The following is a 25,082-nucleotide window of genomic DNA, read 5'->3' as shown; positions in this document are numbered from 1 at the left end:
GTGAAACGATGTTTCGCCGGTAATTATAACAAGCAGCATCAGGCGACAGCCTGATATTGTAAGGAATTGGCATGTTTTGTTTTGTTTACGTGACAAACCTTACGCATTGGCCGTGTCGGGTGGCGGCGGGTTTAACGACACATTTATATTCACGCGATCTAACGCAAACACCTCTATTATGGATACAAATCATGAATCCGTATGTTTTTTTTTGGGATGCGAACAGCTCCATCCGGTGACTAGACCCAGCGCTCGTGAAGTCGAACACGCTGGAGCTCGCTGCCAGCTCGCTCACCGTGACGACTACAAAGATTGCCACTGCGTGTGAAGCAAGGAGGGCGTCTTCAGGGTCCCGCTACTATTGGCAGAGGTGAGAGAAGTGACTCACGCCCTGCTGCTCGTTCGTGTACCTTCTCTCTCCCTGTCTCCTAATTTTTTCAAGCTTATGCACCGTACCACTCACCGTGCTACTCATTGACATGCTAATTTCTCTAACACCTCCCTCTCTCTCCGCCCCCACCCCCTCTCTCAAGCTTTTGCACTGTACCACTCACCGTGCCACTCATTGACATGCTAATTTCCATAACCCCTCCCTCTCTCTCCGCCCCCGCCCCCTCTCTCTATTTAAGGCCTCGACACAGAGGCGTGGTTTCTCTGTGTGCCTATGTTTGTTCTCTCTCTATGTATCTCTGTGATATCTGTCTGCTTATATGTCTGTCTATATGTCTCTGGTTCTGTGTTTTATCTCTCTCTCAAATTTAGCATTCTCAGGAAGAACGTAATCAACCAGGTAGGGTGTTGGCTGTTATGTTATCCGACTCTCTGTTGTATTACATTACATTTCTAAGTATACTAGATTTGTGTTTCTGTTTCATTTATACCTGATGATGATTGCTTGTGTTACAATCGAAACGTCGTATGCTAGTATTTAATTTATTATTTTATCTTTATACGTGACTTTACCGAAAGAACCAAAGAGTAATTCCTGCAGTCACGAAAGCTCCAAATTAAGTTAGAAATCCTCCTGTTTCGGTCTTTAACCTCTTGTTTCGATCTAACCCCAAAAAAAACGATTATGGATAATATTGGTCGCGAAAGCATTCGTGTTCAACTGCCCTCTGGTGTCTATCACGTATCCCTGCGTGTTGTCCTTCACCCGCACCTCCGATTAACACGCTTGGCTATGTACGGTGCGAAAGAAGTGGAACGCACACACATGCACACGTACATACCGTAGCAGCCTACAACAACCTGCAGCGCACTGTGCTTGCCGCCCATATAGACGCTAGCCAGGCTCAATCCCGCTTAGCTTCCGAGCTCTGGCGAGATCCAGGCACATTCTGGGTGAATTTCGTTGCACGCAGCGAAGGATTGAATTCATGTGATGGAAGTGAAAAGGCGAGAGGAAGAATAAGGTGAACAAATATCCAAAAAAATGCACAAACACTGAAGTTTAAATTTCAACAGTTTGCGCACAGCAGGCTCCAGGAAACACATTTCAGGAGACATTACATTACCACCGCCATGCACGGTAATATTAGCACACAGTCCGGGAAAATTGTTGATTGCAGGTGAGAATAGAGAACCAGACTTGATACTCACCATTTGGACGAAAGGAGAAAGAAGTCGACCAAGAATAGTCATTGCCGTGCACTCCACAAATGATTGCATCTGCATTAAATGAACTCCGCGCTTCTGTGAACTTCTTTTGTCCACCGTAATGATCGAGCAAGAGAATGCTGCTAGTCAGCTAACGGGGATCAGAGGAGCTTATAGCGCGCAATCCAATATCCACGTCGCTCTGCACCTAGCAATTACCATAGTTCCTATCGCAAGAATCTACGCCAGTGAGCGAACGGCAGACTGAGTATTAGTGCAAGATTTAAAGCGGCAGTTCTACAAGATATAATATTAAGCCCGAGCTAAAATGTGATGTGCATTTGGTTTCCCCCCCCCCCCCCCCAGGGAGTCACAATGTTGTGCAGCAGCAACGACAACAAAAAATACGACTCCAATGGCAGAGGAGCAAAAAAGCAATGCACGCTGTCAAAAAGTGACAGCTTATTCACTATAATTAATGTTTTTCAACCATCAGCCAAGTGAATAATTATACATTTAAACTCCGTGACCCTTGTACTCAAAAGGTGGCCTGTCGTCTGGATTGATGTGTAAATTGTTAGATCAGTTCGAGAGAGAGAGAGAGTGTGTGTTATCTGCTCGGAGAATGTCAAAATGCGAGCAGCATAACTGCACCCTTTAACCGATGTGAAGCCGGATTTTGTTGGTGTGGGGAAACATGGTGGCTTATTTGACTGCAGCTGTTCAAAATGTCGCGAACCATACCATTTATTCAGACCGTTACCAATTTATCAATTTGCTGTGTTTCACATGAACCAAGCTATTTTATTTACCAGCTAAAGCCCACTGAGCTGTTAGCTATTTTTCAGTGGCGACCTGGCCACACGTGATGATAACTCATAGAAATGGCTTATATCATCATCACACATTGTAATTTATAGTAGCAAGCCACATAATCTAGATGCATGTTTCTGAATGTGGAGGGTAAACCCGAAGGAACCCAGGGAATAATCCACACGACCACCACAAGGGAACTCCAAATATACAACAGGCATCGTCAACATCTGGGGCCGAAACCTCGACCTTCTGTATACTAGGGGAGGGAGATAACATCTCTCCACCTTGGCGCCTATAGGCATAACTTGAAAACAAATGCTGAAGAAAAGGCAACAGCGCATATGCAAGGAGATATATGGGAAATGTTGATGCCGTGCAGGTGGATTCTATTTAAATCGTAGCTGAGAGACGAGCATTACTCTTAGTCGGAGAGCGAGTCGGAAGTTAAGGATCAGAGGTCATGTGAATGAATTTCAGAAAGAGCTCTGTGGTATCCAGTTCCGTGAGCCGTTTTGTGATGCAAACGGTTGCACGGCACTGCGAGAGAGATCTGGAACCTTCGAGTCGGGATGCTTTTTCTCATGGCTTGACACTGAGAGCACACTCGGGATACAATTTGGGGACAAAGACAAACAAGAAAAAAGGAAAATCAAATCTTATCACAAGGAGTGGATGTTGAATTACGCAACTGTGATTCAAGGTATTATTTGAAGGTCGTGTGTTTTTTTTTATACAAAATTTATTAAGTGGCAGCTGATTCCTGCTGCGTGCCGCTCGCAATGCTGCTGCTCACTGTCAGTCGGCGTTAACCAAAACATCCACTGCTGTTTGCTAATTTCTCTCTCTGCTACTGTTGCCTAAAGATCGCGCGCAGCTCACCGTCAAATGCTATACATTGTGGAGAGCGAGGCTCATTAACGGCAGCGAATGTTGCGTGCGGTTCATTACAGCAAACAGACGTACTCATTTTGGTTGCGTGTACAATGATCATTCACTTTCTGTGTTCTGTTTCCGCGGGAGACTTTGGCTGCAGCGGTGGGATACCGTGTTGGCTGGCGGCGGCACGAGCAGTGTGAGTTCGCTTCCATGACAACCAGAGATTTTTTAAGATTCAGTCCATCGCTCGCTGCCCATGGCTCACCCATTTGATTTACTCACAAGTCGCGTGGTAAGGCTTCCAAATAGCGATGCACAGTGACTCGCCAACCTACGCGCGAATTTATTTTTTCTGCACGCGGGCAGTCACGGTTGGCTTTCTCATTTGTTTTTGGCTCTGTCGTTGTCGCTAGAATTGTGTTTTCAGCAATCGCTCCCTTTGCAAGGGGGGCGCACACTCAATGTAGCCACATGTCTGTTGGTCAGGACGGAGCATTGCTGAGCACGAGGAAACCTCAGCGCACGTAATTCCCACTCTTTGAGCAGTTCTGATACGTGCAGGGGCCGTGCGATGGCGTGTCTGTGCATTCGTAATGCAAACATAAGCTGAACTCTGTTCTGTATATATATAAAATATGTTCCAGTCCATCAGTCTCTTGGTTTCATCGAGCAAAATTTTGTTTACAGCAAGCAAACTCTGGACCGGTTTCGACCTTCGCACGATGATCAAGCGAATGTTTGCCTGGATTGACCATATGTTTTTTGTTAGTTTGTTAGCAAGGGCACTCAATACGAGATACGTGACCGCATTCAACAGCTCTAAGCGTCGCGGCAAATGAGCCTTTGCGCAATCCGTGGCAGCGCGGAGCGACGCAAGTTATTTTCGTAAAATAACCCAAAAAAAACAAACGAAGCGGCCCGCGTGCACGTGCGTGCGAGCGGATAGGTGCACCGACGCCCTTGGCGCTGAACGCGCTCGCTGTGGGGCTTGCGAGCCACGTGCCGGCTGGGCCACGCGAGTTGTAATGCTGACACTGTCATGTTGTCAATCGCCTAAAATCTATATTTAATCAAGGGTGAGCCTATTTCAATTCCTCGTGGGTTTTTTTTTTGAAAAGGTAGAACGTGAGTGAGTTCAGTTACGCGAGGAATGCTGTAGTTATTTTTTTTTGTCGTGGTTTCAAACCCTCCTGAATGTAATTGTTAATTTCTTTCTGATTTTCGACGCGCTCACATCTTGGGTTCAAATCTCGCCGGTTCCATCCGTCATCTCATTGCCTCTGTGGTGCAGCAACAATCAGCTTTCTTCCACTTTGGCTTGTTTGTGGATTCTCTGTGTGTGTATATGTAGCACTGTATATACATATCTCTCTTCTGCTATTGTACGCTTGTGTTCCACATATACAACATTTACATGTAAGTCCCAAATTCCCCAAAATAGATTTGCCAAAACATTGTGCCCTGCTGTGTCCACAGTCATCCATATGGAGGTGGGGAATGTCACACATTAATAATGTATACATTACGGATGTGTGGTTAGCGTGATTTTTTTCATCCGATCGTGTGCCTGTTTTGTATCGGATATCTTACTGACAAAAAACGCCTAGCCTGACCCACAATTATTGGAAATTGATCAGGATCGACCCGGTCGGTCAAATCCAGCGTGGTTTGAATCCACTTGTAATTGCATCAGATGCTCGGATCGATTCATTAACGTGAATCGTTTGATTGGATTATACATGCATGTAATTGAGTGTTGTGTGGGGAATCAATGGCAGTGTTTTTAGGATCCACACCATTTGTGTGAAAGTGTTGCATTAAGCCCCATGGATGGGAGGAAAATAAGCAAAGGAACAGAACAAACTTGACACTAAAAATTTGACAAAAACAGTGGATTACTGGACCCACGTGCAATGCTGAATCGTGAAAAATCTATTCATCATGTGGGAGATAGTGATTTGTTTTTTTTATTTAAAAAAAGCAGAGATATTGTTCTTAAATTCAAAACTGTTGAATTAAAATACTGTTTGATATTCGATATTTACTGCGTATTCTTCTTATAACTTTTTTATAATCCACAATTTAACTGGAAAGTTAATATACAAACGTAAGCATTTAGTGTGATTAGACACCGTTTTGTGTATGACGGCCACGGAATATATTTCATGGATTTAACTGCTTCCCCCGTGCACAAAATCAATATCGTTTTTTTCGTGACTAGATCCGGCAAAACCTGATTAAACCACTATTTGGTAAAAATCCGATTTTCATTCTCATCAAAGACGATCTTCTCAACCGGCCGATCAGACGGGCCAGGGATCGTGCACGCTCCGACCACGAACCGATCCTGAGGTTCACACGCTGTGAATACTGCATCGCAGTTGTTCTTCATTGCAGGGCCCGCGGTGCCACTGGCCGCCCCTGGTGGCCTTTAATGTGGCCCCCTGATGTGCAGCCCCCGACAATACGCAGTATGTGGTAACGCCCCTTGCAGGCGGTGTGGTGGCCCTCACGCTGCTGAGTGAAGAACACTGCTGCATACGTGTAATGACGAGTTGATACACTTCTCTTGAGGTACCACTTTATTGGAGACGCGTTCACTTGACATTAGGCAGAGATTCCCACCGCAACAGCCCCGAGTCTCCTGCGCGCACCTCACCCTTATATACCGAGATGAGGCCACGCCCCCATTCTCGATCCTTCTCGCTGACTCTGGACGATCGCTCGCTCCACCGGCAGACTTCACCGTCCTCTTCCGTCACCTGGCCACGCTCCCTTCTCGAACATTCCCGTAGCCACAAGTCCCTTCGCACTCACAGCTGACTCCCTTGCCATTACCTCCCGTGGCCACCAGTCCCCTCGTACTGTCGGCTGACTTCCCTGTCATTACCTCCCCGTGGCCACTCGTCCCCTCACACCGCATGCAGGCTCTACTGTCATTACAGATGTATCGGGCAAAGGTTAAAGGTGCAGCACTGTAATTGCCTGCTGACACCACTACTGACGGGAGGGAGCTCTTGAGAGTTCAACACGGAGTCGGCTTTCGCAACCGATATCATCCATGATACATGTGTTGTTGGGTTAGATCGCGTAAATATATATTAAATATATATAAATGTGTCGTTAAACCAGCCGCCACCCGACACAGCCAATTAGTGTGGTTTGTCACGTAAACAGAACATGCCAATTTGCTACTAGTACAGCACACCGATGTGTTGGAGAGCCAAGCCTCTGGAGGGCATTTGGCCTACCTTTCCACGGTGCCTGGGCAGAGCTGGCAAAACGCAAACTTTCCCACACCACGTAAGACTAGTTGATGGACTAACTGTGATGTGCCCATATACAGATATATTGGGGTTACGCCTTTATATTATTCCCTAAGACAGTTCCCAAATGTACATGGGCGATTGTGGACATAGTAGGGCATAACGTTAAATTAACTCTGCTTTTGGGAATTTGGAAATTAGATAACGTATATATGTAAACACATGTATACAAATGAGGTATGGGAGTTGGTGGGAAAAGAGTGAGGTTGATTCCTTGCCACGCCTCTAACGTCAGCGGTGAGGGATATGTGAACCAGTCCTGCAAGTCTCCACCTTTCACCAACCAAGAGTGGTGAAATATGGGTAAAATAAATCACCCCCTGACCGATACGGCGGCGTGGGGTACGCGATCTCACCCAAAAAAGCACTTCTATTATGGAAGTTATTGGTCGCGAAAGCCTCCGTGTTGAACTGGGCTGGAGATGTCGTCGTTGAGCAGGGGATTGGCAGCGGAGGGTCGGTTGTTGGATGTTTACATAACCAAATCAGACACATCTAAACAAATGAGTGCAGGGGAGTGCAGTAATGACCCAAACAGAACAAGACTTCGAGTGTATACATGACTGATAACGGTACTCACAATGAAACTTTGTCATTTCCCAAAGGCGTGAGATAAGATGATGAGCTAACCCAACGCTTTGCAGCCTGACGATACAGCTTCAGAACATCAATACGGCAATTTGCCCCATTTAAATGTACAGGGTGCTTCAAAAAAATGTTAACACTTCTGAGAACTTTTTTTTTTTATTTCCGATAGTGCCATACAGGTGTTAAACAAATATTAAAGCACGCCGTATATGCCCGAAGGGCCTACCTGCAGTGCCTACCTGCAGCCATCGCCTTATCTTCTTCAATTATAACTGCTTGTCCATAAAGTCACGTAGAAGGGAAATAATAAAATAATAAAAATAAAACATAATAAAATACAATTCTCACGACGTTTCGGCCACAACGATGACGGCTGCTTGCGTTGTGGCCGAAACGTCGTGAGAATTGTATTTTATTATGTTTTATTTTTATTACTTTATTATTTGCCTTCTACGTGACTTTACCGAAAGAACCAAGAAGATGAATCCCTGCAGTCACGAAAGCTTTAAATCGAAATGTGCTTGTCCATATTTACATCCATGAGGTTGCGCTTAATAGGAGAACTTTGACGTATCATTGCACACGCGTGCAATTCTGTTGAACAAAGCCAATCGTGAGCACATAGACACCCACCGTATGCGCGTACTTGTGTTGACGCAGGCTTCTTGCTTAAGCGTGAATATTTCTGTGGTAGCACACGGCGCTGTGAACCAGGCGAATCGAGTTTGATTTCCGATCACGGCTAACATCCGTGGCGAGCGATATCTCGTCCGGTCCTGGTGAAGTATGCTAAAACAGCCCGCCCACAATCGCTAGAGTTTGGTGAAGCTTTCATGCATGCAACATCGATTTTAGAACGGGCGCACATATATATATCCTGCATAACAATATTCAACTACTGAAGCAGCATTAATTTACATTCATTCATGCATGCATACATAATTAATACAGGTTGGCAGATAGATTGGGAGACAAGAAGATAAATAGATTTTTCTTAAATCTGCAAATACTACATTATTTATGATCCGGAGCAGTGGATCATGATGAATAAGGGAGGGCTGATGCTTAAATGCAAAAAAAAAATCTACCAGCTTGCAAACCTCATATACCCTCTCAATGCCTGCACACACTTTACAGCTCTGCTCATGTGCCACTGATGCACAACGCAACAAAGCCTTGTGTGTGGGTCGTCTGCGAAAGGCGCCTCTTGGAGATGGAGAGCTGGGAAGGGGTGGGGGGGGCTGGGGTTTGTGTGGGTGGAGGTTTTGGAGGGCGCACCGTGTCAGGAGCGGAGATAGGGTTGGGCCGTGGATGGCGAGATTGGACGGTTAGTTATCTGCAGGCAGCCTTCATGTATTCCTGCTGGCTGTGTCCTACACTCGTAACATGACATCTGCCCACACAGCCAATAGTGGCACGGGGGCTTGGAGAGAAACAGGCGAGCTGCCATTTAGCCTTTCATCGCACAGTACGCATTACCATATGTCCTTTAATGCCTGACGTTTAATGGGGATGGTGCGGCGAGAATTAAGCGACGCATTTACATATTGTTATGTTTGCCTTATGTCGCGCGTGGCGTCAATACGAAGGAATTTACGCAACGTGTGACGAAGCGGTGGGTCGCACGAGGTGGCGAGCTGGGGGGCCGGGGGATTGCTTTGGTTGACGGGGCAAGCGGAGAGAAGCTGCAGCGGTGGCAGCTTCGTTAGAATCGAAGGCACTAACGCAAATATCAACATGTTGTGGCTTTTTATTTGGATATGCGCAGAGATGAGAACGGTGACCTGTGCTGATCTGCGTGTGTCCGCAGTTTTGATCGAGTGTCCTCCTGTGGTGGGGATTGTTTATATATATTTATTTGTCTTCCGCTCATTGATATTCTGCGTTTCCTTATCAAGTTCAGTTTTTATTTTCAAAAGTGCTCCGTCTGGCCGCAGCTTTAGTTCCTAAGTTCGTTATTTTTTTCATCCGAATCTGTCTTCAATCAATTGCCCCGACCACACTTACAATCGGCCTTGACGTGTGGATCACACGAACACAGAAGTGGGGGGGGGGGAGGGGGACGAGAGCCGAAAAGGATGCAACGCACACGGCAGCAGAGAGGAGCAATGCTCAACCAACGTACAGACAAATCCGTGAGACGATCGCATGCATCAGTGAACAACTAGAGTGTGTCTATGTTGTGTGTCTCTCTCTCTGTGTGTCTCTGTGTTGTCTTCCTCTCTCTGCTTGTGTGTCTGTCTGTGTGTCTCCGTGTCTGTGTTTTGTCTCTCTCTCGAATTTAGTTCTACCTGATGACGACTGCTTGTGTTGCAATCGAAACGTCGTGTTCTATTATTAAATTTATTTTCTTTCTACGTGACTTTACCGCAAAAACCAAAGAGCAATTCCTGCAGTCACGAAAGCTTCAAATCAAGTTTCTTATTCACTCATTTCTAGTCGATCACGTCTGATTTTTTTTTGCGGATGCATAGTGCACCGCACTAACCGCTCTGCACACCGCTGCAACAGGCAAACACGATCGACGAGCACGATCGACGGCGTTCGCCAAGAAGCGGCGGGGACATCACCGCCACGCTCGTGCTGGGCTCAGGGCACCTTGAGGCCAGTTAGGTGCAGTTGTAGTGACATAGGCCGTCACTACTGTGTCGGCCCGTACGAGGGCTGGGGGCCCCAAGGGGGTGCCAGGGGGGTCACGTGGTGGAGGGACCCAGACCTTCCCTTGAGGTGGGAGAAGGGAGGCGTGGCCTGGGAAGGGAGGCGTGGCCTGGACAGGGAGGCGTGGCCTGTGAAGGGAGGCGTGGCCTGGGCAGGGAGGCGTGGCCTGTGAAGGGAGGCGTGGCCTGGGAAGGGAGGCGTGTCCTGGGCGGAGCCGGCCACGCCAGAGCAGATATAAGCGTGGTGTGAACGCAGAGCGGGGCTGTTGAACTCCGAAGTGAAGACGACATCATTCGTCCTCAAGTCCCGGGTCGTCGTCCTGGACCAGGCAGCCCGTTGCCTGCCTGGTCCATTCTGTGTCGTGTTCCAGAGTGTTAGTGAGTTGAGGAAGGTGGTCACCTCATGTACAGTGTTATATTACTTACCGTTTAATAAATAGTGTTGCCTCCAAGCTGTGTGTGTGTGCACCTAATTCGAACCCACTACACAGTTGTAGCAGACTCCCTGCTGCCAGGAGGTCACGGTACAGACCCAGGTGCCACGGTTTGACTGACTGAGATGACTGGCAGATGCACCGCCCGTGCTCCTCGCTGTGGCGACTTGCTGAGTGTTTTTTGAGCTGCACGGCGCTCCGCTCGTTGTCGTGAGCGTCGCTCCTCCCGCCCTCCTCTCTTTTGCTGGAGGGCGACTGCCTCCAACTGCCCAGCAGTGTCCTTCACGAGCCACCAACTCTACCGTCGAATGCGCCAGCCCAATGAACCAACAACATGATCAACGAAGCAGAACATACATATTTATTCCCTGAATAAAAAAAAACTGCGAAATAAATCCACGTGCAGTTTAATGGCACTTACATACAGAAGGAATCAAACGCATTCGATCGGGCATCCACTGAGTCGACGGAGCGTTGACATCAGTACATTTGCAGGCGATAGGTAGATTACACTGGTCAACAAAAAAAACATTTTTTTTTCTGGCCTGGACTTTTGCAGCTGTTTTAGACTAATTTCAGGGTGCTGATTCCAAATCTGATCTCAGATTTGCTCGATCACATCTCATTTTTATGCTATCGGCATACCCCATTTTCATTGATTTTACCCGAAATTAACTCTGTCATTTATGATTGCAAGTTGTTGCGAGTCAGTGACTGCTTTAGTGTTCAAATATGGTGCTGTATTTTTACGATCGTGTGTTTATAATAGAATTTTATGTAGATATCCACATTTATTTCATATTTTTCTTCTGCAGTTTTTATTGAAAATGCAATATTTGATATCTCAAAAACCGGATGTGATAGACAAAAACTGATGCCAGATATGGAATCAGCACCTTAAAACCGTTGGAATACATTATGCCAGAAAAAGTGTGGTGACCAGTGTAATTAGATCGCCGGATTGTGTGACCGGTGCTGGTGCCTTGGGGAGCCATAGTCAAGCAGTGGATTGGGCATGGATAATGGTGGTGATGATGAACTTGCTTCAATATTTTCTCAGAAGCATATGTGGGCTCAAACTGATGCAATGTATCCTACGGATGAGGTCATCTCAGTGCTGTCATCTTCTCAAATGTCTAACCCCACGCAGGCCACCGCATTCCACAGTGTGTCGTTTCGATGCAATATTCGGGGGGAAGAAAACTACTTGAAATAATAATAATAATAGGGTGTTGGCGAGAAAAAATCTACACGTGTTCTTCCACGAAGCGTTGACAGTGACACGGTGGCATTGGCAGTTACGGGCCGAATGCAGGAGTGCGTGCATTGCTTAAGCAGTGGGTTGACTTCCCCCTCGTGAACATAATCGGCGGTGATTTTTTTCTCTTCCCCCCCCCCCCCCATTTGCGGCGGGAGGCTCAACAGACGATGGAACGCTGGCCCAATTTAAAAACAAAACCTCGTGCCCTTTTATTCAACTCCACATCGGCTGTCACTGCAATCGGCGCAGTCGTGGAGGTTTTTTTTACCCCCCGTCCCCACCCGCGACGTGAGCGCGGTACGTACGGCGCACTTGCGAGTTTCCGCGTTTTCTCTGACGGCTGTCGAACGAGCAGCCAACAAATGCGATGGGAGAAATGTGACATACATAGCCCAGGTTCCGTTAATTATAATGATTTTAAATTGCCTCTTTTTTGCATATTTTTGTACATGCACGGTAGAATTTTTTGCTTATTTACAATATATTGAAGCTGTTTTATCCTTTGCATGCAAAGTGTACGGCACTTCAGGTGCAAGCGTTGTGTGTACGTTGAACTTGTTTGAGCAACCACCAGTACCGGATTATCCTCATAGCAAAAGTATCTACACATATAGCTACGGGCCCCACACTTTCATGGGCAATGCGCTAAATGCTTTCCAGCTATCAATTTCGGTTCAGTGATTCTGCACTTGCTCTATTACTATAGTACTATACCGCCTTCAACTTTTATGAACGACTGGGTGTTTAAGGTTAGCGATTTGTCGTATTATCTGGCTGTATAGCAAATGAACAAATACAATTACTTTACTGTGCAAATGAAAAAAATACGTGTTTTTTCTTATATTTACGTGTTTTTTTCATATTTAGGGCCCATTTATAACATATGCTACAGGCCCCGCACTAGCTTAATTCGGCACTGGCAACAACACGTAGCCAACCGTGCTCATCGGAGGTGCGTTGGCAATGAAAAGGGCTGGCTCACACGTGAACGTGTGGCTCACACGTGCATTCGAGCATTCATATTCTGTACGACCTCCCCGTAACCTCGCCACGCAAGAACTAAGGGCGCAGTCTCGTTACGGCAGTTCGCCTGGCTGCTGGGTAGATAATTGCCATCGAAAGTTCCATTGCCATGGCCTCTGCATCGGGAGTTGTTGTTTTTTTGTTGGTGTCTTTTCAATGCTCAACAAAGCAGGGAACGCAAGCCGTGCGTCAAATCGCTCACAAAGACTTAAAGGGAAAGCCAGGTTTTTTAGTTTTAATCAACGAACCCAACATTCTCTTACAGTAACCACACCGGGGCAATGCACATCCCATTTTGAGTAGTATTAATAGTAGTAATGACTATAATATTTTACATTTGTAAGGCACATTTCACTACCGGATGGGGGTGGGGGGCGACTTTCAGGATCACGTGGGTGATTTGGTGAAGGAAGCGATATTCATGTAGGGTCATAGAAATCTCCGTCTTCTTCAGTTTCCGTAGCCCTTCTCTTTAGAGGTCACGAGGCCGAATGGGATCATTTCCACCTCTGTCTTGCATCAGCTGCGCAGCATCGTTTGCTTGTGGGGGGAGCATAGAAATTCAATACAATTAGAGATTGTTCTGCTCTGCCCTCTTGTCCATCACCTAGCCTCGAAAGCCTATGGCAATATTCAGGCTGATACCTGCTTAGCTTCTGAGATACGATAAGATGGGACGCATTCTGGGTCATTTGGTCACAGTTTGTGACAATGTTGGGTACGGGACTGAAATCCAATGTTTGCATCGCGACTCGCATGCTGCCTTTACCATTTACTTATGAGAGTTTATGAGAGTTCATGAAGCATATTGATTACATCGTATCTCCGTTAACATACTTTTAATAAGGGCAGTGTTTGGAAAATTGCCGTTAGTATTTTAATAATGATGGAGAACTAGAATTTGTTGTTACATTTAAGACCCGTGTTTTAATATATAAGAGGATCAACCAAAAGTGTTACGCGACCATGAAATAATTTAACACCTCACATTTTTTAGTTCATTCTGAAGAGTAATATTGATCGTGATCGTCATCAGCCTTGGTCTATCCACTGCTGAATGAGGCCCTCCTCACATCCGTTGTCGTCTCCTCGCGGCGCTGAGATTCCGAGATCCATCTGCCTCTGGCACGTGACCTGATCGCACCTCCGCCATGGCCAATCTCCCTGGGAATTTTCACCACTTTCGTTGCCATCCTGTCACCAGCTTCGCCCATCGGCCATCATCGGGCCCCCAGGGACTATGCCTGGAAGTAGACTGACTGCAACATTGGGCACCGGGGTCGCGCGATGTTAACTCCCTCGGCTGGTATGGAGGAGGTTAGCGGGTTTATCCTGACCCTAACGCCTATATATTTGGAGTTTGCATGTTCTCCCCGTGGTCGTATGGATTTTTTCCTCCACATTCAGAAACATGCGTTTAGAGTATTTGGCTGTCCTGGCATATGCTGGATAATAGGCATTTACATTATAGACATTTACATTATTGTCCTAAAGGCTCATAACTTTTTGGCCACTCCACCACCCCTCCAAATATTGGGATTGTGGTCTTGGGTATGTAAACCGAATAGATTTATTTATTTTTTATTTTCTCTGCGATACATTTTTCTTAAGTGCACCTTTTCTCGTTATTTATATATATAATTTTTTTTTTAAGTAGTGGGGTTTTATTTCATTTTTTTGTACGGAACTGGATAACTAATGTGCAGAAATTGCATGAATGACACAAAACTATTTTAATTATTATGATGCATTTCTACATGATAAGCCACTTTGTTAAGCTATCATTTGTGGCCAGGTCGCTTCTGAAAAAGAGCTGTATAGCTCAGTGGGCCTTACCTGGTATACAATGTAGTATCTTCCTCCCAGTGAACTTCAAAGCTCACGTTATTTAATGCTTTTATTTGACCTCTTCAGCTTGTGCTAAATACACTCATTCAAAACTTTCTTCTGCAGGCACATCGGCATTTTGCTTTTCATTCTCAATTCAGTTTTCCACATGTGTGTGCATTTGTTGCATTATTGGTGTTCGGTTTGTATGATACAGCACGCAAATTAATGTATGCATATAATAATAATGATAATTCATAGCCCCTTTTTCAATACACTGCTGGATGAAGGCCTTGCCACACCATGTCAGTTATGAGCGTTCTTTGACCATACTTCACCATGCTGATCAGTGCAGGTTGGTGAAAGTGGTACCTAGGAATATCACTTGCCACTGATGTTGGCAGTGGCTGGGAATCAGATTCATGTCATGAGCCTCGTATCACAGTGCAATAACCACTGCACCACTGCTCCCCACTTTATATACGTTCGGATTTTTTACGACAATGTTATGCAGATTTGTGAATTTTAAGATACTTTAAATAATGTATTAATTTTACTCATCTTTGTGATAACCAGACTGATGTCACCCGATTGATGCCAAACGACAGCACATTGGCGCGAAATGTGTACACACACGTGATCGTTGAAGTGACATCATTCTCTGTGACATTTTATTTTCTGATCTATACAAAAACTGATTTTTTTTTTTTTGGAACACCCCAAGCACCTCCGATTTTCCCTGAACCTCCGATTAGCGTGGTTGACTACGTACAGTGCGAAAGAAGTTCAACGTACTCTTTGGTTCTTTCGGTAAAGTCACGTATAAAGATAAAATAATAAATTAAATAATTATTATTTTATCTTTATACGTGACTTTACCGAAAAAATCGTTATACGTGACTTTACCGAAAGAACCAATAATAATTATTTAATTTATTATTTTCTCTTTATACGTGACTTTACCGAAAGAACCAAAGAGTAATTCCTGCAGTCACGAAAGCTCCAAATTAAGAAGTTCAACGTAGTACGTATATACATAACATTTCATACCTCGGTCCAATTTTTAGATTTTTGTGGATTTTTCGGATGAGAAAAGCTCTTAAAAGCTGCCCTTTTGGGACAGCCATGACAAGCGCTGCCCCCTTCTCCTTCGCGGCACGGGAGGCATCCTCGGCCACCAATACATTTGAAGTACCGTTGATGACTCTTGGACACCGTTGGTGAGGCACACGTATTTATTCCGTACAAGTAGTCACAACTGTGGACATACAATACTAGAGGGGGTATCGGCCCCCTCACCCGGCTAGCTGGGAATACACTGCTAGCTATCTCTGACCTACCTCCTAGTCCTCCACTAACGGGCTAGGGGAGGCTGTCTGGCCCGACACTGGTAAGTCGGGCTACGGTACCCGGAGTCCCAGAGCACTGGCTCTGGTTCTCGGGACCACGCCGCTGGCTCGGTCCTGCGCGGCCCTGACAAGGGCGGCGTCCCAGGGGAGTCCAGGGCTCTAGCTAGACGATCTTCGGTCTTCAAGAGTTTACTTAAACATTCTGCCCCGAGCCCTCTGACACATCCCCCTTTATACTCCACCCCCGCTGAGGGGTGGGGCCCCGGGCTGCCTGGTGCGGACGTCGTTGAGAGCACCCCCCCCCCCCGTGCACGCATGTAGCCCCGCCCACTGTGTTTGTCTCCCATAAGCTGCCATGCATAACGGCTCTCTCTCTAACACCCCTACACATTTTTGAGGATTAACCAGAACATCAAGGAACATTCCGAATAAACACACTCTGCACACACTGCGTGGCACTCGAAACGCGTAGAGGATGGGCAATGAAAACTCAGTCTTTAACGTTTAATATCCCGAAACTAAACATAGATCACATTTGGACACTTTTCAAAAGCAAAGCCATTCCTGAGTGGGTCCAATTAACAAAATGTGAACGTGTAGGTGCATCCTTTTCGTGAGTCGTGTCCGTGAAAGCTGCAATGTTCTATTCAAATAGGGTGGCTACCACTAAACTGCCATTCCCGTAATTCCCAGACAACCCTTGGTTGCATGAGTTTCGAGTCATTATTTTCTACTCAACCTGTTAATTAGAAACAAATACGGTTATTATCTTTCGATTACCGTGGGCGAATTGGCAGACCTATATTGTAGTTTTGCGATGCTCGCAGCTACACGACTTGTGTCATGTAATCAGCAATTCAATTACATGCGGGGAATCAGTCATATGCATTATACACATTACAGCCAGTCGCAATTAATAATATTGCACGGCGACATTTATTTTTCAATGTGACGCCGAAATGCACTTATCTAATATGGCGAGAATTTTTTACGCAATATTTTTGTTTTTAAAATCTTGGTATCTGCTAGTAGTCTTTGGTCATAATCATCATCAGGCATGGTCAATCTACTGCTGGATGAAGGCCACCCCAAGCTTCCACCACCTCTTCACAATCACGTGATTTAATAATGTGCCTAGTATGTGTACATGAACTAATTTCATTGCTTGATATCCGCATTTTATACCTTCTCAGGCGCATTTCATTCCACGCATGCGGGTAACAAGATATCAATCAGATTACTGATGTTCCATAATTGTATATTTTCGTTGCTTGTATTTCAAATACGGTTCAACTTCTTAATTTCATCAACGGCTTGCCATCGTGCCTCCCGCAATACAGTTGCCAGAAGCCAGGGTAGGTGGATTGTTTTTTATTGGGTGGGATCACTAGATGAATATCAATGTGACGTTCTTACAGATAGACCTGTTTTTTTTTCTGAATTAGCAGGTGGTTTGGCCAGTCAAGTAGAGTTAGATGCAATTCATCCTTAATTTCACGTCAAATATTTGCATTTATTATGCCTGCCGAAGTGGAATAATAATTTGTTTTGACCAATTTTGACGAAATATGTACACGTGATAAGCTGTTTTTTTGTATTCATATGTTTAACTGGATAATCCCTTGAGATGGAACATCTCATTTGCAAGGTAATTCTTACCTATTTTTAAAAATGGCATCAATAATCTGATGCATTGGATTAGTACCTCTGAATGAATCCTCTCTCTCTTTGAACAAATTCAGAGTAATTTTTGTTTTTGGTAAAATGCTACACAGTTAATTTTGCTCCCAAATATTGCACGATATACTGTTACACTTAGTGCCTGTATACTTGATCTATTTACGTATTTATTTTAAGCGATTCACTTACCTTTCCTATACTTTGCACTCCAATCGTGTGTTGTTGTTGTGCTGGGCTACTGGGCATCTGTGAAAAAGATCCTCATAGCTCATCGGATTTCTTGAGGATAAATACAGATTCTGATTCTGTGTCGGGCTGTCAAACACACACATGTAGAAACACCAGTGCGCAGTTGTACATCAACTCCGAATGATTCAACCCGTCAGTATCTGATGTAGTACAAAAATGTGGTACTCACTGCGACTGCGTTCGCCCCCGGTTTAATTAATGAGTCCCACGCACCATTTATCCACGGCGTGAACTGCGTCGCCATTCGCGGTATAATTACGCGGCAGTATCATGAGCCGATTGCAATGCATTTCACTCTCAAGACAGTTGCTGATCACAGATTCTGGGTGACCTACAAAGATGGTAATTAAACAACCGCTCTGGCCGTTTGCCCCAGCAATGTGTGTCACGTTATCCCATTAAATTTTCTCTCCGCTTCAAGGCACAGTGTTTTCGAGTCCCCTGTGCACGTTGTGTGTGCACAGTGATTTAACGTACTGGCAACTCACCGCACGTGTGTCCACTGCAGCCGGAATGCAACTGCGTTCACTAAGGGGGCGGGAGGCAGCCTCGAGAGCTGAAACCTACGAATGTAAAATGGTTAAGGTGCAGCGAGCGCTTGCAAACTCCACTTTGCTAGCAAAAGGGCCTCCGCTAGACAGAGCTCTGGTGCTCTTCACTCATTTTCCGAGGGCGGCCACTTTCGCCGATAAAAAAAACATCAGTGCGAGAGCCGCCACACCGCCTGCAAGGGGTGTTTTCACATTTGTGGATTGCCGGGGGCCGCACTAAAAACCAACCAGGGGCCTCCAGTGGCCCGCGGCAGAGGTCGCAAACGGGTTTTGTTTCCTTACCCGTACCCGTACCCGGCCGCACCAGGGTCGCAAATGGGTACCCGTACCCGTACCCGGCCGGGTACGGGTACCCATTCCGTACCCGTACCCTATCCGAAATGAGTGACAAACGGTTACTCAGCAGTGACTCACGGCCTACCCGTACCCGGCCACACCAGGGTCGCAAACGGATACCCGTACCCAGCCGGGTACAGGTAGCCGGGTATTGGGTAGGGTACGGGTATCGGGTACCCGATTGCGACCTCTGGCCCCTGGGCCTTGCAACGGGGAACACTCCCCTCGGAAGTTCTTCTAAGTGCCGTATTTTTGGCCAGACATTTAGGAAGAGATGGGAGTACCCACACTTTCACCCCTCTGCAAGTGACCTGCCAATCTAACAACTGTCGTGAACCCATTCATACCGCTCGGTGCACAGAGGCGGAGGGGATTACACGAACACCCGCCATTGTTTCAACTGCCGTGCCGGGAGATGGAATCGCGCCGGCGACCTCTGGATTGCACGTCCAGTCTGTCAACCATTACCCTACGACGGCATCCAAAGATCTTCTATGATAGTCGAGCCAGCATGGACGAGTAGGCGTTCCCTGGATTCCCCTCTAGCAGTGTAGCAGTGTGGTATGAGCTGGCAATTCGAGGGCAGCACCTTTATCCCTCCCTGCAAAAAAACAAGGAGAAAGGGATGACTGTGAGCTTTGTAAGGATGTGATCTATTGCCGCAGATTAAAAGGGGAGTTTTCAAAAGACCACCGTAGCGTCTTTATATTTGAGGGCAACCTCTGACCGCTACGTGCAAGAACACCATTCTCTCTGCATTGCATTTGCAGTGCTATCTTGCATTGTCTCTGTTTCTTTGCTTGGCAGATCCCCTGGTGGCACCACAGAAAATCGTTCCAAGGAGCCATCTGCTTCCCGCACCTTATGCTGGTAACCACTGTAACTTCGTGCATTCAACGCGGTGCAGCAAACGCCACCAATAATCCAGGGATCAATTCGTGTGGGGCCACTACACCAGGTGACACTAATAGCCGCTTTTTCCACTGGCCACATCCGAGCCGAGCCAGCGAGTGGATTTACACTGGCCATTGGCCATGCCGAGCTGGAACAAAACCATGGTACGCTGGCCTCACTGGATACCAAACTGAAACCTTTAACAAGGAATCATGTCACTGCATTAACCACAATACTTGTGGTCAGAATGCAAACAAAAAACGTACTCTGATAATATATGCATTGTCTTTGAAACTGATTGGTCCACACCAGAGACAGCTTTCTTTGGAGCCTAGTTTCAGAACAATTGAGATGCACGGCAGAGTAAGGTGTGCACGCCAGCCAAATGTAATGTTTTCATGACATTTGTCTGCGGTGATTTCAAGTACATACGAGTATGTTATTTACCACTTTCACCGTGGTAAGCATAATGTCTTCGAGATTTCATTTACGACTGCGGTAAGCGCACACGTGTTAAATAATGTAACGTTGAATGAGAAAAAATCTGATTGTGGCATTGTAATATTTCGCTTTCGGAAATCAAATCGTATATCCCATACGATAACCCGACGTTATGTTATAATGCGTATGTAAAGTCTGTTGCTACGTATGCAAGCAATACAAATATGTGATGCATTCTTGATTTGAAGCTTTCGTGACTGCAGGAATCCATACTCTTTGGTTCTTCCGGTAAAGGCACGTTGAGTTGTGTGCCTTTTGGCGTCATATGGTCCAACACCATGTGAGACTAGGCTCGGGTGTGGACCAATCAATTTCAAGGACAGTGCATACATTATCAGAGTTGTGTTTTTTATTTGAATTTCAACCGCAGATATTGTGGTCAATGCAAACATGACTCCTTGTAAAAAAAGGTGTCAGTTTTGTTGCCAGATAAAAGGGTAAAAAAACTATTATCAAAGTCATGTAGGTTGTGTTGCGCCCGAAACGTCGCGATTTATTTTATTTTATACCTACGTGACTTTACCGAAAGAAGCAAAGAGTGTGTGATGCATTGTTTTTTCTACCTATGCCGTCATTTATATATGTTATGCAACGGATGAACTCAAAAAAAGAACTCGGATAATACAATGATTTTTCGAGAACTTACAGAGAAAAAATTGGATTGTAAATAGAAAAAAATAAAGTGACTCTTCAGCGTCACGACTTTTCGATGCCGTTATCAAACTGAAAGCAATTAAATCAAATCCAACGAGCGGATTGTAAATGTGCACTATAATTAATAAAGCACGCGCTTCGACTTTGAAAACTCACGACTTCAAATAAAAATGGGTGTCGTAAAAATTACATAATCACTCACGTCAACGCCTACGAGCACCTCGTGCCCTCTTTTAGCCCCGCCCCCCCCCGCTCCCGATACGTTCCATTCATTGGCTACCACATTCTGATAAGCCCCCCCCCTCTCCTCCCCCTTAACTTGTATTTAAGGGCCTGCATCTTGAATCCCTGCCTCACTTGATGCAGCAAATCTGGCTGTGACGGTCCCACCTGATGACGGAGACTTGTGTTGCCTCCGAAACGTCGTGATTTTTTATTTTATTTTTTTATTTTATTTTAATCAATTTTAATTTCATTTTTTTACCTACGTGACTTTACCGAAAGAACTAAGAGTATGCATCCTTGCAGTCACGAAAGCTTCAAATCTAGAAGTGAAAATGGGTTCTGGGGGAGAGAAAAAAATTCTTGCTATGTCCTCGCTTTTCTGATGGGGAAGGAGTGTCAGCCAGGTGGGAGAATCGTATTATTCAAACAAATGAACACTGACTGATGTATGCTTACTGTGCTTGCAATTTATGCGACTTGACAGGCTTGGAGGCTCTAAAATTATTTTGCATGACAATGTTGAAACCCCTGAGAGACGTCATGCATAGATGCGGCTCTGGAATAATTGGCGAGAATCGCGCGTGCAAAAGCAGCCTCTGGGTGCTCACACAGCCCACGTCTCGTTACAGAATCTTGCATCGCCCACTGCACGTTACACATGTCAGTGCATACACATTGGCTTGCGGCAGTTTCATTCAAGGGCGGGGGGGGGGCAAACCTCATTGGCGCCGCACTGCAATGGAACTTCCTTGCCTGGCAAGCATTTAAGGAAAAAGATCCACTTTATATGCAGGCTAGCCGCGAATAAGAGTTCAAACCAATGCACATGCACATACAACAGATGTTGTGTTATTTTTAAATGTAAGTGTGGTTATATATTTTTTTGAAGTGTTCGCAGTAGTGTGGGTGTATCGTGTGTGTCTGTGTGTCAAAGAAAATCTAATTTTATGACGATTATGCTGTCGGCTTGATGATACAAAATAATTATTCATTTCAAACTCTTGCAGAGCGGTTAGAGAAAACTTGATCAAATAGAAAATTCCTAAATCCTTTTTCAAGTGACCTTTTATACACGAGAGGGCACGCTTTCCCATACGTCCTGCGACAAAAATCGTCGTAAGAAAGTCAAGTATATATTATTATTCTTACAGCTGAAAATGTACCATATTAAGTTAAATATAAAAATGAGATGTGGTTGTTGTTGTCCAGTCACGGGTGACCATTGACTAACTACCCCTTGAGTACCCGGTTTATTCATAGGTGGCCAAAGCCCACATTCAAAATCAAGATGAACATATCATCAATGACGAAAGCCATTGATATAACCATCCCTTGCCAGTGCTCTCGACGCTCCACCAGATCCTGCATCTGTTGCACAATACAAACACAACATCCAAAACATGCCCTTGCAGTAATTCCACCATCTGGTCTTTTGGTCTTTTGCTCGGTCGCTGTACTCGTGGCGATGCCTGTCCCAGGAATTGGCCCTCCCCGATCCCGACCGCACGGTCGTTTGTGCCTTGTCCATATCCAGAACGCCGGATTCAAACCCAAGAACCTCAGCAGTTGCCGGCTCAACGCTCTGGCTCCCGAGGAGCCGCCTCCTAGTGTGCACATCTTGACTCCGTGAATAGAAGCAAGAATTTGGTTCTGGGGGGGGGGGGGTGGCGGTTATGACGCAACGCCTTTCGGAGCCTCGTGCTTGATTTATTTTTGGCTGCGATGAGCTGTGAGAGGAAGAAGCTCGGGGGAGAGGCGATTAATGGGAAATGTTTTGCCCGGCGGCACAAGAGGACCTAGATTTGTGGCACAAATAGTAAACTTCACTTTAATTGTGCAATTTAGAAGACATTTAGAATTTACTCCAGCCAAGAATATTTAGTTTCGGACACGCAGGCATAGTAGGCCTCGAAAACTGACAAATGTTTGGCTTCTCAAGGGTGTTTAGTATTTAAAATTGTTGCATTTCAAATTGTTTTCATGTGTACGCATGACGCGTGTGTTGATGCAATCGCTGTACGTGTAAGCAAATCTCTGTAAACCGTTCCTGCGTGCATCTATGCCGTTTCGTTCAGTCGCACCTGTAACGCAGAAACACTCGATGTAATTAACATTTTTTTTTGCCCAAGTAATTTGCCGGAAGACAGTAATGGTGTCATTTCTTAAAACAATCACGGCCGAGGCTGAATTATTCCTCCCATTTCAAAAGTGCATTTAGTATTAATCCAAATAGTTATTGCGAGCACGCACGCACGTACGTGCGCGCACACACACGGTTGCCAGCGTTGGGAGGAATTTTCTGTGTTGGTCTAATAGCCCTCACAAATAACAGACTCTGTCCCATAAGTATGGTGTGCACCACGGCATAAGACAAACTGCCATTATTATTGGTAAGCTGCAAGCCTCCAGAGTGTGATTTCCCTGTATTAGATGGATTTCAGGTATTCTGGCTTGTCACAGGTGGCCCTAGAGAGCCAATTAATGCGAAAAATGGGAATATTTTGGCCACTCGTTAGTAGTAAATCATAGGCCGTTGACTCTGCATTGGCTTAACAAATTGTAAATATAAAATGTGGACCAAGCAAGGGTTTATGCTTTTTTAGCCCCCAACATGCTTGTGCCATTACAGATTACAGTTTAATCCTGTCAAATAATAACGATTGTAAATAGTGTGCTTTATTCATAAGAAACAAGTGCCAAACGGTAACACGTGCAAACGTGCACTACATTTTACCAAAAACAAAGACAAAGATTCCCCCCCCCCCCCGTGTGGCTTACACAGGCTGTTGGGGCAAGTGCTGTTATAGTGAGCCACTCACAAAGGCCGGAAATGTACACAAGGAAGTGGTGTGGAGATCATTCCCGGCTGCCTTTGTCTCCCCAGTGTTGATGTTCACACACTCCGCACCTCCGATGAGCACTGTTGGCTACGTACGGTGCGAAAGAAGTTCAACATACATACATACACACATACGTACCGCACCGGGTTAGTTTTTAGGCAAAATTGAAATAAATTGATTTGTTTAAAAGCCTAAACATTTTTAAACAATACTATAATAATAATGTTAAGATTCCCGACTTGATTTGAGTCCAAGTTATTTCTTAACAAATGAGAGCATTACCCTCAAATGGTCTCATACCCGGTTTAAATATAGGACGCAGAATCGATAATCTCATTCGACATAATGACTTCATAGGTTTGGCGCTATTATCATAATTATCATTGTTACGTAAATCAATCAATACCAGTTTCACCGTGAGGTTTTTGCAGCCCCACATATATATATTTTTTTATATACGAACCAATGCCAGTAATTCACCCCGAAATTGATATTATGCTCAAAAGAGCTCATTTGACAGACAGGTGGAGTAACAGCTGGTGATGAATGACCACATTACGCACCTCCCCATTGCTTTTTGGCATTTGAAAAAAAACAACGTTCCTCTTTCTGCACCACCCACTTGGCCTCCCCATCCACATTGGCAGGAATACGGAGCCAGTCGATTGTTGGCGGCGGTTTGTTTTTCTGCGCGCCGCGCCGATGTTTCTTCCGCGTACCCCACGCTCCACACGGCCGCTCGCTCATAGACACCTCCGTTGGGCAGGATGTGCGGCGCTGCGACAGCACGGCTCGCCCCGCGGTGAGCGCCGCTCTTGGGAGAGCGGGGAGGAGGCGATCGCGCCCGACAGATGGAGGCCATGCGCTGCTCGCGGAAGCGGGTGCGCACGCAGTTCGGAGTGGGCCTCGTCACCTGTGTGCTGTCCACGCTGCTGCTCCTCTTCCTGATCGACGAGGAGCTCTCGGGGTTTGGCGAGGTGAGTGTGACATTCCTGGTGGGTGGGGGGGGGGGTTTGCTCTCTCTCTCTCTCTTCCGTTTGAATGTCATCGTTCCCATTGTCATCATCAGCCATGATCTCGGTCCGCTGCTGGATTAAGGCCTCCTCCCCAAGCCGTCGACACTTCTCTGCGGCTCTACGGTATATCAATCGGCCGAGCACCGTTACGCGAGCCGACGTAATGTTTTGGTGGATGTCCACTCAGAAGTATTTCATTCCTTCGCTGTCATTCTGTCACTGCTCTTTACCATCGGCAGTAGTCTGCCCCAAGCCTGCTTAGTTTTTATTTTAACCGTCAATGGTATGTTTCTGGTTTGTATTTGTTCCTTGATCCATGTGTGCCTACTTTTTCTCTCTCAATGCAATTCCAAGAATTTTTATTTCCACGCTTCTTTGCA

The 25,082-nt window shown here is 45.7% G+C and overlaps 1 protein-coding gene across 15 annotated transcripts in view; it reads left to right on the top strand.

Moving 5' to 3' along the window:
• Positions 1 to 25,082, top strand: part of LOC144936514 (alpha-1,3-mannosyl-glycoprotein 4-beta-N-acetylglucosaminyltransferase C-like) — a 191,260-nt gene that overhangs the window by 157,332 nt on the left and 8,846 nt on the right. For 2 of the 15 annotated variants that reach the window (XM_078863666.1, XM_078863654.1), the window contains 3 exons: positions 227 to 370; positions 19,380 to 19,442; positions 24,453 to 24,663. In XM_078863666.1, the coding sequence (XP_078719792.1) occupies positions 24,538 to 24,663 (126 nt within the window). In that variant the 5' untranslated portion in view covers positions 227 to 370; positions 19,380 to 19,442; positions 24,453 to 24,537. Of the gene's footprint in view, positions 1 to 226; positions 371 to 629; positions 791 to 3,435; positions 3,488 to 11,835; positions 11,855 to 19,379; positions 19,443 to 23,730; positions 23,783 to 24,452; positions 24,664 to 25,082 lie in introns of those variants that run through there. The other 13 variants (XM_078863662.1, XM_078863663.1, XM_078863655.1 and 10 more) reach the window with 13 other exon arrangements.

Source organism: Lampetra fluviatilis, chromosome 16 (genome assembly GCF_964198595.1).
Source record: "Lampetra fluviatilis chromosome 16, kcLamFluv1.1, whole genome shotgun sequence".
In the NCBI taxonomy this organism is placed as follows: Eukaryota; Metazoa; Chordata; class Hyperoartia; order Petromyzontiformes; family Petromyzontidae; genus Lampetra; species Lampetra fluviatilis.
Note: the sequence above shows the minus strand (reverse complement) of the source record. Positions and strands in the feature narration are given on the sequence as shown.